General features: G+C 38.1%; 1 protein-coding gene and 10 non-coding genes across 14 annotated transcripts; all 11 read left to right on the top strand.

The window, feature by feature from the left end:
* The first annotated feature begins 529 nt into the window (after positions 1 to 529).
* LOC109151359 (peptidyl-prolyl cis-trans isomerase CYP59) lies at positions 530 to 6364 on the top strand. 4 transcript variants are annotated; one of them, XM_019299337.1, is made up of 15 exons: positions 530 to 756; positions 1072 to 1176; positions 1351 to 1468; positions 1669 to 1719; positions 1933 to 2024; positions 2124 to 2223; positions 2560 to 2682; positions 2772 to 2849; positions 2947 to 2993; positions 3106 to 3161; positions 3368 to 3408; positions 4028 to 4133; positions 4801 to 4933; positions 5025 to 5705; positions 5784 to 6364. In XM_019299337.1, exons 1-15 carry the CDS (start codon positions 659 to 661, stop codon positions 6028 to 6030), a joined length of 2076 nt encoding a protein of 691 aa, XP_019154882.1. In that variant the 5' UTR covers positions 530 to 658; the 3' UTR covers positions 6031 to 6364. The 4 variants fall into 4 exon arrangements, with proteins under 4 accessions (XP_019154882.1, XP_019154883.1, XP_019154881.1 ...); XM_019299338.1 differs by having other exon boundaries at positions 5025 to 5733; positions 5812 to 6364; XM_019299336.1 differs by having other exon boundaries at positions 4028 to 4127; positions 5025 to 6364.
* A 1213-nt stretch (positions 6365 to 7577) lies between these two features.
* On the top strand, positions 7578 to 7649 carry TRNAP-UGG. Its single transcript has one exon. It is a non-coding gene; the product is annotated as a tRNA-Pro (tRNA).
* A 934-nt stretch (positions 7650 to 8583) lies between these two features.
* On the top strand, positions 8584 to 8655 carry TRNAP-UGG. The gene has a single exon. It is a non-coding gene; the product is annotated as a tRNA-Pro (tRNA).
* A 217-nt stretch (positions 8656 to 8872) lies between these two features.
* Positions 8873 to 8944, top strand: TRNAP-CGG. The gene has a single exon. It is a non-coding gene; the product is annotated as a tRNA-Pro (tRNA).
* A 1246-nt stretch (positions 8945 to 10190) lies between these two features.
* Positions 10191 to 10262, top strand: TRNAP-UGG. Its single transcript has one exon. It is a non-coding gene; the product is annotated as a tRNA-Pro (tRNA).
* An 811-nt stretch (positions 10263 to 11073) lies between these two features.
* Positions 11074 to 11145, top strand: TRNAP-UGG. The gene has a single exon. It is a non-coding gene; the product is annotated as a tRNA-Pro (tRNA).
* Positions 11146 to 11955: 810 nt separating this feature from the next.
* On the top strand, positions 11956 to 12027 carry TRNAP-UGG. The gene has a single exon. It is a non-coding gene; the product is annotated as a tRNA-Pro (tRNA).
* Positions 12028 to 12893: 866 nt separating this feature from the next.
* On the top strand, positions 12894 to 12965 carry TRNAP-UGG. The gene has a single exon. It is a non-coding gene; the product is annotated as a tRNA-Pro (tRNA).
* A 479-nt stretch (positions 12966 to 13444) lies between these two features.
* Positions 13445 to 13516, top strand: TRNAP-UGG. Its single transcript has one exon. It is a non-coding gene; the product is annotated as a tRNA-Pro (tRNA).
* Positions 13517 to 14213: 697 nt separating this feature from the next.
* TRNAP-CGG lies at positions 14214 to 14285 on the top strand. Its single transcript has one exon. It is a non-coding gene; the product is annotated as a tRNA-Pro (tRNA).
* Positions 14286 to 14769: 484 nt separating this feature from the next.
* Positions 14770 to 14841, top strand: TRNAP-UGG. Its single transcript has one exon. It is a non-coding gene; the product is annotated as a tRNA-Pro (tRNA).
* The last annotated feature ends 197 nt before the right edge of the window (positions 14842 to 15038 follow it).

Here is a 15038-nt window from a genome sequence, read left to right as displayed (position 1 = left end):
CTTACTTGCAGCAGCGAGGGCGAGGCGGCGACCGACCGTCTGGCGAGTGGCGTCTAAGCTGACTAGCGGAGCGAAGGAGAGTTGTTCGCGTCTGGCGACTATAAACTGTGATATTTTTTTTTATAGAATTATTCACTTAAAAAGACATCGTTTTAAGTGAATAACACTAAAAAAAAATTGACGTACAATCAAAGTTGGTCGGCTAAGTGGTCTAGGTGTCGCCTAGATTTCCTAGCCGGCCACCTAGGTGCCCGGTCGTGAAGAAGACCGATTTCGGCCTTCTTCAACATGACCAAACGCTTGATGCGATTTTTATGGTGCGATTTTTACAACATTGCTGATGACTGATGATCTTGTGAAGGCAGCCCAAACTTTGATTTTGTAAGTTTTTTTTGTTTTTAATATATGAAATTTATTTATCGTTTCTTAAGAGGAAAAAGAAAAGGAAAAAAAATGGCAGGGCCTGAAGCCCATTAATGGCCCACCGTCCTAGGCCTGACCCGCTTTCTTTATTGTTCATTTGTTCTTCCTCTGGCCCTAGCACAAAACACCACAAAGGTAAAAAAAAAAAAAGAAGAAAGGATCATCTCTGCGACGAAGAAATTCCCCGAAATTCTAATTTCCAAAGCCCTCAATCTTCATTTCTCCATCGCCCACAATGTCGGTGATGATAGTGACGAGCTTGGGCGACTTGGTTGTGGATTTGTTCACCGATCGTTGTCCTTTGACGTGCAAAAACTTTCTGAAGCTGTGCAAGTATATTCATATGCTAACTATGCTTTCTCTTCCCCTACTCTCTTTTAATCTCTTATGGTTTGTAAACGCAGATTATTTAGAATGTTTTGCCTTATTACTCCATAAATGTTCAAAAAAGCGCATTAGAAGTCGATCAAATTCTGTACAGATTCAAATAATTGTGCTTAAAAAAGGACTTCTCTTAATTTATTTATAAGATTCGGAGTTCGAGGAAGGACATTACTTTGAGAAAATGTTCCCCTTTGGTCAATTTATAGCTAAGTAGTTTGTGAGTTTGTCTTTTAACTGGCTAATTTCCCCTCTGTTGTGATGTAGGATCAAGTATTATAATGGCTGTCTATTTCACACAGTTCAAAAGGATTTCACCGCTCAGACAGGTGATCCTACTGGAACTGGTTCTGGTGGTGATTCAGTTTACAAGTAAGTTGGAAATTTATTATGGTGCCAATTTACATCTTATAAAGCTTCATACCCTGTTCAAGTGATAGCTAGGATTTTGCTCCATTCTTTAATTTGTAGATATGGATTGTAGATATATTTGAACATAGAATAGTCCTTTACTTTGAGCTTCTACTCTACATTATGCTGTTCCAGATTTTTGTACGGTGATCAGGCTCGGTTCTTTGGTGATGAAATTCATTTGGATTTGAAGCATTCTAAGAAGGGAACTGTTGCCATGGCTAGTGGTGGGGAGAATCTTAATGCTTCTCAGGTACTGCACCATATACTGTGGGACTCTTTGATAGTCTAGGCATGTGCCTTTTATTTAATTTGCTATAAATTTGTTTGGGGGATATTTGTAGCCACCAATGACTATAGTTTTCCTCTGAAACTTCTTAACCGAGATCTTTTCTGAGATGGATTTGTTTTATAAATCTTCTATGTAATTATGTTCCGTTTCATTGTTTCCAGTTCTATATCACGCTGCGCGATGATCTGGACTATCTTGATGGGAAGCACACTGTGAGTTCTCATAAAAATTCACTTTAGTTCAGAGCATTCCATCACTTCTTTTGACCTTTTTTTTCTCTATATAATGTGTGTGTGCTAGCATGTATGCATTGCCATCTTTACCGGCTTCACATTTTATTGGCATATCCTAGTGTGCACAGAAATATTTTTGTTTACTTGTTATGATATCAATTATCAATGATAATGCATTCTTTCACCTGGCAGGTTTTTGGAGAGGTGGCAGAAGGAATTGATACACTAGATAGGATAAACGAAGCTTTTATAGATGAGAAGGGACGACCATTCAAAAACATCCGGTCTGTAGTCACTGAACAGAACTTATCTAGTTATCTCTTTTCCTATCCTATAAGATAAGATTTAATCTTTCCTTCTAGCTGACAAATCTCTATTTTCAGAGTCAAACACACTTACATACTGGATGATCCTTTTGATGATCCACCAGAACTGGTTGAGTTGATTCCAGATGCTTCTCCAGATGGGAAACCAAAAGATGAGGTAATGATTGTATATCTTCACCTTTTTCTTTTAAATCATGTATAGCTCTCGGTTACTAGTGTTCTAGACTACTGATATTTGCATCAAGGTGGTCGCAAAGAATAGAAATTGCTTCATTGCTAAACGCATTGTTATTCATTCCATGATTATTTTAATATTATTTTTTCTGCTTGTACTGTTAATGTTGTGCCACTCTTCATGTTTTGGTGAGTTCAACTGAGGTTAGAGTTAGGCATTAAAACATAAGACAACAGAGCTTAAACTTTAATATTGAATGTCCCACTTAAAATAAGTTTCTAAAAGGCCAGAATGATTCATACTATCCAATCTGCTTAGGTTGATGATGATGTGCGTCTGGAGGATGACTGGGTGCCTATGGATGAGAAACTAGGAACTCAAGAACTTGAGGAGATTCTGCGTGCAAAGGAAGCTCATTCTCGTGCAGTTGTGCTCGAAAGTGTAAGTATTCACTTAGCAATTAAAAATGAGTTCAACATTTTCTTGTTAAAAAGTTATGAATCCTAATATCCTATCTTCTTGCATTACAGATAGGGGATATTCCTGATGCTGAGATAAAACCTCCTGATAACGTGCTCTTCGTTTGTAAATTAAACCCAGTAACTGAAGTGAGTTTCTATATCATTCTTGTTTTGTATATGCTCTTCAGAAGTTCCTACAATTTCATTCGGAGGACTAAATGTACTACATCATACACACTTGCAGGATGAAGACCTGTATACTATCTTTTCACGTTTTGGAACAGTGACTTCGTAAGTTCCTTTTGACTGCTGCTCACACTCCCTGACTCCCACCCCTGGCACTCTGGGTTGCTGTTTGAATTTCAATTCTAACATATTTCTGATCATTCATCAATGTCACCAGTGCTGAAATAATAAGAGATTACAAGACTGGAGATAGTTTGTGCTATGCTTTTATTGGTGAGTTTCTCTGCAGAAGCACTTGTGGTTACTTAACTAGATAATGATTCTTTCTGTGTGGGGTGGGGCTACAAACTATATGTTTTCATTTATGTTTGTGTCTTGTGAATCCCTGTGATACATCCTCTAACATTCTTTTGCTAGGATTCTTAAGGATAAGTTTGCCCTTTTATACATATTCACCGCGTGGTTTGTTGTTTCGCTAGAGTTTGAGGACAAAGAAGCCTGTGAACAAGCATATTATAAGGTAATATACAAATTCATATGACCTCTTTTTTTTTTTTTTTTTTTTTTTTTTTTTTTTTTTTTTTTTTTTTTTTTAAATGTGCTTATTGATCCCTATTAATTAAAATGTCTGAAATAGTCATCTGTATGGTTCTAACTTTTGCTCTTATCTTGGTGTTGTACTTCCACATTCCATGCATTCTTATTTCTTGGCGCACATTATAATCATAAGAACTATCCTGGCCCATATTGGTTTTCCAATTTTTAGCTTAAAAATCTTCTTTACTGCCCTACATCATATACAGACTGCATACAACTCACAAAATACTTGAAAAAATCTATATGTTTTTGAAGCATTTCAAACCTAAACATGGCACCCAGTGCTCTTTGAACTGAATCGACAGGTTTGTTTGACATGTCTTCTTCTCTCCCACTTTTGAATTCCCACTAATGTCAAGGAAGACACTTGTGCAAACTTTTCTTGCCACTTAATGATTCAATTTTTCTATTTTGTATAGTTGTAAAGTTTTATATAAATACTGTAATTTATCTTTTCTTGATCTCCTTTCTAATTGTATTAGTGATTTGAATTTGGTGGGAGAGCCCTGGTTTCTATAACTAACAATTTGCTACATTGATAGATGGATAATGCTCTAATTGATGATAGAAGGATTCATGTTGATTTCAGTCAAAGTGTTGCAAAATATTGGTTCCAGTATAGAAACCGCAAGGATCAGATGGGTAAAGGTCAGATTGTTGTTTTTTGCAATATTGTCTCTGGCAATGGCATTCTTATCTCTATTGAAATGGTTTGCATCTGAAGCCAAGTAGTCTTATTAATCTTTTAGTAATGGGATTGAAGGTCATCAAGTTGTCTCTCACATTACTTATACCCAGGTGTGGGCCACACTCTACAGGACAGGTAGAGACTAGAGATTGACCAAGCTGTTTAGGAAACCTGAGCTTGGCTTGGAAGTATTGAATAAGAAATTAGCGGTTTTTGTCAATTTCATTTATACTTCTCTGGGCCGTATACTTGCCTTAACCACAAGGCTACAAGTTTGACTCCCAGTGGGATCAGTCTATTAGCCTTCTTGGTTTGAGTCTGTCAACTATAGGCAACCTAGGCTAGTTTACCTCCTTGTGGTCCTTTGCGACTAGGGTCACAAGGCGGGGTTTACCTAGTGCACACTCTCGGGTAGTGGCCGTGGGTTCTCTCGTCACCCAAAAAAGGAGCTTAGATGGTTAGAAACTATAAATCATCTTTCATATCATAAGACTTCAATCAAGACTATGTGATAATGAGATAATACTGAAGTTATGAAGTCCTTTACCACTAACGATTTAATTTTTAGTTTTTACCCTTTTGAGTTTCCATTCTTTCAAGGTTACAAATATTTGTTTTCCAATGCAGGAGGAGGTTGCTTTAAGTGTGGCTCCCTTGATCACATTGCTAAAGACTGCACAGCGCAATCTACCCAACAACATCATCCAAAATACATACTTAAAGAAGATAACAGGCAGCATGGTGGAGATGATAACTCGAGGTTAGTAAGACAAATGTGTTACCAACAAAGTATTTGTCCATCTCCTCTACTACCTTTCTAACACAGTACATTTATTATAAATCTCTTCAAGGTTTGAAATGGTATTTGATGAAGATGCTGGTGGTAGTCCAAGAGGAAATAAAAGACAACAGGATTATGGAGCTGAAAAAGATGATGGCAAACAGAATGTTAAACGTAGGGGTTCAGATGAACACTTCGACCGAGATAACGGAAAGAGAGAGCTGCATGATCGATATGGACATGGGCACAGAAGTAAGGAAAATAGAGAAGACAAGTATCGAGGAAGTAGGGCAAGCCCATCACGCAGTGAAAGGGAGAGAGATCACAGGGGAAGCCCATTTGGTGATGAAAAGGAGAGATCCCACAGAGACCACAAGTATACAGGACGTAGAGCAAGCCCGTCACGTGGTGAAAGGGATAGAGATCACAGGGCAAGAAATGATTCTGATCATAGAAGGAAAGCAGATCATAGCCACAGGGAAAGGAGAGATGACACAGTGAATGACAAAAGTAGAGCAAGCCCATCACGTGGTGAAAGGGATAGAGATCTCAGGGCAAGAAATGATTCTGATCATAGAAGGAAAACAGATAGTAGCCACAGGGATAGGAGAGATGAGGGAGTGAATGACAGAAGGAGGGACAATGGTGTTGCACACAAAGATAAGAGGGATGAGAGAGAACATGAAAAGAGGGATAGGAGAAAGGAGGAAGGGTACAATAGAAGACATGCAGATGATGTTAGGCATGATAAGCGGGATGAACAAGAGACTGTAAAAAAGGCCAGGAAAGATGAGATACAGTATGATGGGAGGCATGCAGATGGTACTAGGCGGGATGAACAAGAGACTGTAAAGAAGGCCAGGAAAGATGAGATACAGTATGATGGGAGGCATGCAGATGGTACTAGGCATAGGGACAAGGGGGATAAGAAAGAGTATGATGAGAAAGGACGAGATGATTTTGGGCGCAAAGGAAGAGAACAAGAGCGAGATCATGGAAAGAGAAGTGCAAAAATTGATGATGCTTGTGATGGAGGAGGTAGAAGGCGTAGAGTTGACGAGGACATTACACAGTAACATGTCATGCTAGATTGAGGTCTTGGTCCACTTCTTCTATCCATCACAAGCAATCATTAATTGCAGGAGCCTGGAAATTTATCATGCAAAGAGAGAGGACGTGTATTCAACTGAAATGGCATCATGCTTGAGAAATAGCTTGGCAGAAGAAAACCTGAGGAATTTTTGTTGCTTTTCTTTTGTGGGAAGAAAACTCAATATGAACTATTAAGTAGTGTAAAATCAGTTATTTTTAGTACTACAATATCTCAGTGTAATTTGGGTATATTGTGGAGGAATGCTGGCTGTGAATTTGATGCACATGCACAAGCACAAGCACAACCTTTCTGCCTAATCTGCCCTTATTTTAACCTTTTTTTTTTGGGTTTAAGAAGTTATTCTGCAATAGAAGATTCAGATTTGTTGGATGTTTAGTTCTAGAGGATTTTATTACTTGGCAACTTTTTGAAATGAAAATTGGGATTTTTTAAAAATTAGAATCGAAAATAGGCTAAAATATAACAGACAGTTTATTTATTTATTTATAAATTTATAAATTTATTAAAGTGGGTCTGCATTCAGCTTTCTTTTTGAGAACATGCCAGTATTTTTTTTTAAATGACAATTTAAAGAGTAAATAGTGTCATACACTTTTGTTTTCTAGTTTAAGCGTGTATTTGAAACATTTTTAATTTAACTTTTTAAAATTATTATCAATTAATGTAATGTAAGTTGAATTCTCACATGCTTTAAAACTTGTTAAAATCATATTGGGAAATGTTAATAAACAAATGGAACATTTAAAAGAAAAAAAAAAAGATAATTCATTCTTCCAAAGGCTGAACCCCAACCCTAAGGGTCCCCCACACCCCGACCCGACAGAGCATTTGGAATGATGTAAATCATGGTAACTCAATAGAACACGAACCACAGAGGCTAGACCGTGCTCACTGCGCACAAGGAACCCCACTCACTTTGAGAGGTTGCTCCACACTGCCGCTGGTAAAAAAAAAAAAAAAAAAGATTATTCATGGATATACAATCATCAATCTCTCACTCTTTCATCTCAATACTAACCCAACTAGTGTTAGGCTTTCGTTACTTAAACGCTCAATGTGAAATCAACAATCAATTGGGTGTTTGGTCTAGTGGTATGATTCTTGCTTTGGGTACAAAAGGTTGTGAGTGCGATTCTCACAACACCCCTCACCTTTTAACACCTCAATGCTCAATGTGGAAACAACAATCAGTTGGGTGTCTGGTCCAGTGGTTTGATTCTCGCTTTGCGTGCGAGAGCTCTCACAACACCCCTCACCCTATTTAATTGCTTACATCAAATCAAATTCATACATATATAATCAGCAATCTCTCAATCTTTCATCTCAATAATTAACCAAACTAGTGTTAGGCATTATTTTCTTAAATGCTCAATGTGAAATCAACAATCAATTGGGTGTTTAGTTTAGTGTATGATTCTTTCTTTGGGTGCAAGAGGTCGTGAGTTTGATTCTCACAACACCCCTATCCCTTTTTCACTTCAATGCACAACGTGGAATTAATAATCACTTGGGTGTTTGGTCTAGTGGTATGATTCTTGCTTTGGGTGCAAGAGGTTGTGAGTTCAATTTTCACAACACCCCTCACCTTATTGTATTGCTTACAGCAAATCAAACTCATGCATATGCAATCAATTGGGTGTTTGGTCTAGTAGTATGATTCTTGTTTCGGGTGCAAGAGGTTGTTAGTTCAATTTTCACAACACCCCTCACCGTTTTTCACCTCAATTCTCAACGTGGAATCAATAATCACATGGACGTTTGGTCTAGTGGTATGATTCTTGCTTTGGGTGCGAGAGGTCGTGAGTTCAATTCTCACGACACCCCTTACCCTTGATTAATTGCTTACAACAAATCACACTTATGCATATACAACAATCAGCAATCTCTCACTCTTTCATCTCAATAATTTAACCAGTCTAGTGATGAGTTTGATTCTCACAACACACCTATCCTTTTTTCACCTCAATGCTCAACGTGGAATTAGCAATCGCTTGGGTTTTTGGTCTATTAGTATGATTCTTGTTTCAGGTGCAAGAGGTCGTGAGTTCAATTTTCACAACATCCCTTACCTTTTTTCACCTCAATGCTCAACGTGGAATCAATAATCACTTGGGTGTTTGGTCTAGTGGTATGATTCTCGCTTTGCGTGTCCTTTTTTCACCTCAATGCTCAACGTGGAATTAGCAATCGCTTGGGTTTTTGGTCTATTAGTATGATTCTTGTTTCAGGTGCAAGAGGTCGTGAGTTCAATTTTCACAACATCCCTCACCTTTTTTCACTTCAATGCTCAACGTGGAATCAATAATCACTTGGGTGTTTGGTCTAGTGGTATGATTCTCGCTTTGCGTGTAAGAGGTCATGAGTTTAATTCTCATAACACCCCTCCCCCTATTTAATTGCTTACAGCAAATCAAACTTATGAATATACGATCAGCAATTTCTCACTCTTTCATCTCAATAAATAAACAAAGAAGTGTTAGACACTAGTTGCTCAATGTAATATCCAATTTTACTTGGGTGTTTGGTCTAGTGGTATGATTCTTGCTTTGGGTGCAAGAGGTCATGAGTTCAACTCTCACAACACCCCTCACATTTTTTTCACCTCAATGCTTAACATGGAAAGAACAATCAGGAGAGGTTGTGAGTTTAATTCTCAAAACACCCCTCACCATATTTAATTGTTTAAGCAAATCAAATTCATGCATATACAATCAACAATCTCTCACTCTTTCATCTCAATAATTATCCAAACTAGTATTAGGCTTTAGTTACTTAAATGCTCAATGTAAAATCCATAATCAATTGGGTGTTTGGTCTAGTGGTATGATTCTTGCTTCGGGTGCAAGAGGTCGTGAGTTCGATTCTCACAACACCCCTCACCTTTTAACACCTCAATGATCAACGTGGAAACAACAATCACTTGGGTGTCTGGTCCACTGGTTTGATTCTCGCTTTGCGTGCGCGAGAACTCTCACAACACCCCTGATCTAGTGGTTTGAATGTTTGATTCGCTTACATGAAACACCTCACCCTATTTAATTGCTTACATCAAATCAAATTCATGCATATATAATCAGCAATCTCTCAATCTTTCTTCTCAATAATTAACCAAACTAGTGTTAGGCTTTATTTGCTTAAATGCTCAACTTGAAATCAACAATCAATAGGGTGTTTGGTCTAGTGTATGATTCTTTCTTTGGGTGCAAGAGGTCGTGAGTTTGATTCTGACAACACCCCTTTCGCTTTTTCACCTCAATGCACAACGTGGAATTAATAATCACTTGGGTGTTTGGTCTAGTGGTATGATTTTTGCTTTGGGTGCGAGAGGTCGTGAGTTCAATTCTCACAACACCACTCACCTTATTATATTGATTACAGCAAATCAAACTCATGCATATGCAACCAATTCGGTGTTTGGTCTAGTAGTATGATTCTTGTTTCGGGTGCAAGAGGCCGTTAGTTCAATTTTCACAACACCCCTCACCGTTTTTCACCTCAATTCTCAACGTGGAATCAATAATTGCATGGGTGTTTGGTATAGTGGTATGATTCTCGCTTTGGGTGTGAGAGGTCGTGAGTTCATTTCTCACGACACCCCTCACCCTTGATTAATTGCTTACAAAAAATTACACTTATGCATATACAACAATCAGTAATCTCTCACTCTTTCATCTCAATTATTTAACCAAATTAGTGTTTGGTCTAGTGATATGATTCTTGCTTTTGGTGCAAGAGGTCATGAGTTTGATTCTCACAACACACCTATCCTTTTTTCACCTCAATGCTCAACGTGGAATTAGCAATCGCTTGGATTTTTGGTCTATTATTATGATTCTTGTTTCGGGTGCAAGAGGTCGTGAGTTCAATTTTCACAACATCATTTCACCTCAATGCTCAACGTGGAATCAATAATCACTTGGGTGTTTGGTCTAGTGGTATGATTCTCGCTTTGGGTGTAAGAGGTCATGAGTTTAATTCTCATAACACCCCTCCCCCTATTTAATTGCTTACAGCAAATCAAACTCATGAATATACGATCAGCAATTTATCACTCTTTCATCTCAATAAATAAACAAACAAGTGTTAGACATTAGTTGCTCAATGTAATATCCAATTTTAATTGGGTGTTTGGTCTAGTGGTATGATTCTTGCTTTGGGTGTAAGAGGTCGTGAGTTCAATTCTCACAACACCCCTCACCTTTTTTTCACCTCAATGCTTAACATGGAAACAACAATCACGAGAGGTTGTGAGTTTAATTGTCACAACCCCCCTCACCCTATTTAATTGTTTACAGCAAATCAAATTCATGCATATACAATCAGCAAACTCTCACTCTTTCATCTCAATAATTAACCAAATTAGTATTAGGCTTTAGTTACTTAAATGTTCAATGTAAAATTAATAATCAATTGGGTGTTTGGTCTAGTGGTATGATTCTTGCTTTGGGTGCAAAAGGTTGTGAGTTTAATTCTCACAACACCCCTCACTTTTTAACACCTCACCCCTCACCCCTCACCTTTTAACACCTCAATGATCAACGTGGAAACAACAATCACTTGGGTGTCTGGTCCACTGGTTTGATTCTCGCTTTGCGTGCGAGAACTCTCACAACACCCCTGTCTGATCTAGTGGTTTGAATGTTTGATTCTCGCTTTGCGTGCGAGAGCTCTCACAACACCCATCACCGTATTTAATTGCTTACATCAAATCAAATTCATGCATATATAATAAGCAATCTGTCAATCTTTCACCGTATTTAATTGCTTACATCAAATCAAATTCATGCATATATAATAAGCAATCTCTCAATCTTTCTTCTCAATAATTAACCAAACTAGTGTTAGGCTTTATTTGCTTAAATGCTCAACGTGAAATCAACAATCAATTGGGTGTTTGGTCTAGTGTATGATTCTTTCTTTAGGTGCAAGAGGGCGTGAGTTTGATTCTCACAAAACCCCTCTCCCTTTTTCACCTCAATGCACAACGTGGAATCAATAATCACTTGGGTGTTTGGTCTAGTGGTATGATTCTCGCTTTGGGTGCGAGAGGTCGTGAGTTTAATTCTCACAACACCCCTCACTTTATTGTATTAATTACAGCAAATCAAACTCATGCATATGCAATCAATTGGGTGTTTGGTCTAGTAGTATGATTCTTGTTTCGGGTGCAAGACCTTTAGTTCAATTTTCACAACACCCCTCACCGTTTTTCACCTCAATTCTCAACGTGGAATCAATAATTGCATGGGTGTTTGGTCTAGTGGTATGATTCTCGCTTGCATGGGTGTTTGGTCTAGTGGTATGATTCTCGCTTTGGGTGTGAGAGGTCGTGAGTTCATTTCTCACGACACCCCTCACCCTTGATTAATTGCTTACAACAAATTACACTTATGCATATACAACAATCAGTAATCTCTCACTCTTTCATCTCAATTATTTAACTAAACTAGTGTTTGGTCTAGTGATATGATTCTTACTTTTGGTGCAAGAGGTCATGAGTTTGATTCTCACAACACACATATCCTTTTTTCACCTCAATGATCAACGTGGAATTAGCAATCGCTTGGATTTTTGGTCTACTATTATGACTTTTGTTTCGGGTGCAAGAGGTCGTGAGTTCAATTTTCACAACATCCCTCACCTTTTTTCACCTCAATGCTCAACGTGGAATCAATTATCACTTGGGTATTTGGTCTAGTGGTATGATTCTCGCTTTGGGTGTAAGAGGTCATGAGTTTAATTCTCATAACACCCCTCCCCCTATTTAATTGCTTACAGCAAATCAAACTCATGAATATACGATCAGCAATTTCTCACTCTTTCATCTCAATAAATAAACAAACAAGTATTAGACATTAGTTGCTCAATGTAATATCCAATTTTAATTGGGTGTTTGGTTTAGTGGTATGATTCTTGCTTTGGGTACAAGAGGTCGTGAGTTCAATTCTCACAACACCCCTCACCTTTTTTTCACCTCAATGCTTAACATGGAAACAACAATCACGAGAGGTTGTGAGAGTTTAATTGTCACAACCCCCCTCACCCTATTTAATTGTTTTCAGCAAATCAAATTCATGCATATACAATCAGCAAACTCTCACTCTTTCATCTTAATAATTAACCAAATTAGTATTAGGCTTTAGTTACTTAAATGTTCAATGTAAAATTAATAATCAATTGGGTGTTTGGTCTAGTGGTATGATTCTTACTTTGGGTGCAAGAGGATGTGAGTTCGATTCTCATAACACCCCTCACCCCTAACACCTCACCCCTCACTTTTTAACACCTCAATGCTCTGGTCCAGTGGTTTGATTCTCGCTTTGCGTGCGAGAACTCTCACGACACCCGTCTAGTGGTTTAATTCTCGCTTTGCGTGCGAGAACTCTCACAACACCCCTCACCCTATTTAATTGCTTACATCAAATCAAATTCATGCGTATATAATCAGCAATCTCTCAATCTTTCCTCCCAATAATTAACCAAACTAGTGTTAGGCTTTATTTGCTTAAATGCTCAATGTGAAATCAACAATCAATTGGGTGTTTGGTCTAGTGCATGATTCTTTCTTTGGGTGCAAGAGGTCGTGAGTTTGATTCTCACAACACCCCTCACCTTTTTTTCACCTCAATGCTTAACATGGAAACAACAATCACGAGAGGTTGTGAGTTTAATTCTCACAACACCCCTCACCATATTTAATTGTTTAAGCAAATCAAATTCATGCATATACAATCAACAATCTCTCACTCTTTCATCTCAATAATTATCCAAACTAGTATTAGGCTTTAGTTACTTAAATGCTCAATGTAAAATCCAAAATCAATTGGGTGTTTGGTCTAGTGGTATGATTCTTGCTTTGGGTGCAAGAGGTTGTGAGTTCGATTCTCATAACACCCCTCACTTTTTAACACCTCAATGATCAACGTGGAAACAACAATCACTTGGGTGTTTGATTCTCGCTTTGCGTGCGAGAACTCTCACAACACCCCTGTCTGATCTAGTGGTTTGAATGTTTGATTCTCGCTTTGCGTGCGCGAGAACTCTCACAACACCCCTGTCTGATCTAGTGGTTTGAGTGCTTGATTCTCGCTTTGCGTGCGAGAGCTCTCACAACATCCCTCACCCTATTTAATTGCTTACATCAAATCAAATTCATGCATATATAATCAGCAATCTCTCAATCTTTCCTCTCAATAATTAACCAAACTAGTGTTAGGCTTTATTTGCTTAAATGCTCAATGTGAAATCAACAATCAATTGGGTGTTTTGTCTAGTGTATGATTCTTTCTTTGGGTGCAAGAGGTCGTGAGTTTGATTCTGACAACACCCCTCTCCCTTTTTCACCTCAATGCACAACGTGGAATCAATAATCACTTGGGTGTTTGGTCTAGTGGTATGATTCTCGCTTTGGGAGCGAGAGGTTGTGAGTTCAATTCTCTCAACACCCCTCACTTTATTGTATTGTTTACAGCAAATCAAACTCATGCATATGCAATCAATTGGGTGTTTGGTCTAGTAGTATGATTCTTGTTTCAGGTGCAAGAAGCCTTTAGTTCAATTTTCACAACACCCCTCACCGTTTTTCACCTCAATTCTCAACGTGGAATCAATAATTGCATGGGTGTTTGATTAATTGCTTACAACAAATTACACTTATGCATATACAACAATCAGTAATCTCTCACTCTTTCATCTCAATTATTTAACCAAAGTAGTTTTTGGTCTAGTGATATGATTCTTGTTTTTGGTGCAAGAGGTCATGAGTTTGATTCTCAAAACACACCTATCCTTTTTTCACCTCAATGCTCAACGTGGAATTAACAATCGCTTGGATTTTTGGTCTATTATTATGATTCTTGTTTCGGGTGCAAGAGGACGTGAGTTCAATTTTCACAACATCATTTCACCTCAATGCTCAACGTGGAATCAATAATCACTTGGGTGTTTGATCTAGTGGTATGATTCTCGCTTTGTGTGTAAGAGGTCCCATGAGTTTAATTCTCATAACACCCCTCCCCCTATTTAATTGCTTACAGCAAATCAAACTCATGAATATACGATCAGCAATTTCTCACTCTTTCATCTCAATAAATAAACAAACTAGTGTTAGACATTAGTTGCTCAATGTAATATTTAATTTTAATTGGGTGTTTGGTTTAGTGGTATGATTATTGCTTCGGGTGCAAGAGGTTGTGAGTTCGATTCTCACAACACCCCTCACCTTTTAACACCTCAATGATCAACGTGGAAACAACAATCATTTGGGTGTCTGGTCCTGGGTTGATTCTCGCTTTGCGTGCGAGAACTCTCACAACACCCCTGTCTGATCTAGTGGTTTGAATGTTTGATTCTCGCTTTGCGTGCGAGAGCTCTCACAACACCCCTGATCTAGTGGTTTGAATGTTTGATTCTCGCTTTGCGTGCGAGAGCTCTCACAACACCCATCACCGTATTTAATTGCTTACATAAAATCAAATTCATGCATATATAATCAGCAATCTCTCAATCTTTCTTCTCAATAATTAACCAAACTAGTGTTAGGCTTTATTTGCTTAAATGCTCAATGTGAAATCAACACTCAATTTGGCGTTTGGTCTAGTGCATGATTCTTTCTTTGGGTGCAAGAGGTCGTGAGTTTGATTCTCACAACACCCCTCTCCCTTTTTCACCTCAATGCACAACGTGGAATCAATAATCACTTGGGTGTTTGGTCTAGTTGTATGATTCTCGCTTTGGGTGCGAGAGGTTGTGAGTTCAATTCTCACAACACCCCTCACCTTATTGTATTGATTACAACAAATCAAACTCATGCATATGCAATCAATTGGGTGTTTGGTCTAGTAGTATGATTCTTGTTTCGGGTGCAAGAGGCCTTTAGTTCAATTTTTACAACACCCCTCACCGTTTTTCACCTCAATTCTTAACGTGGAATCAATAATTGCATGGGTGTTTGGTCTAGTGGTATGATTT

This window comes from Ipomoea nil, unplaced genomic scaffold (assembly GCF_001879475.1).
Source record: "Ipomoea nil cultivar Tokyo-kokei standard unplaced genomic scaffold, Asagao_1.1 scaffold2283, whole genome shotgun sequence".
Taxonomy (NCBI): domain Eukaryota; kingdom Viridiplantae; phylum Streptophyta; class Magnoliopsida; order Solanales; family Convolvulaceae; genus Ipomoea; species Ipomoea nil.
Note: the sequence above shows the minus strand (reverse complement) of the source record. Positions and strands in the feature narration are given on the sequence as shown.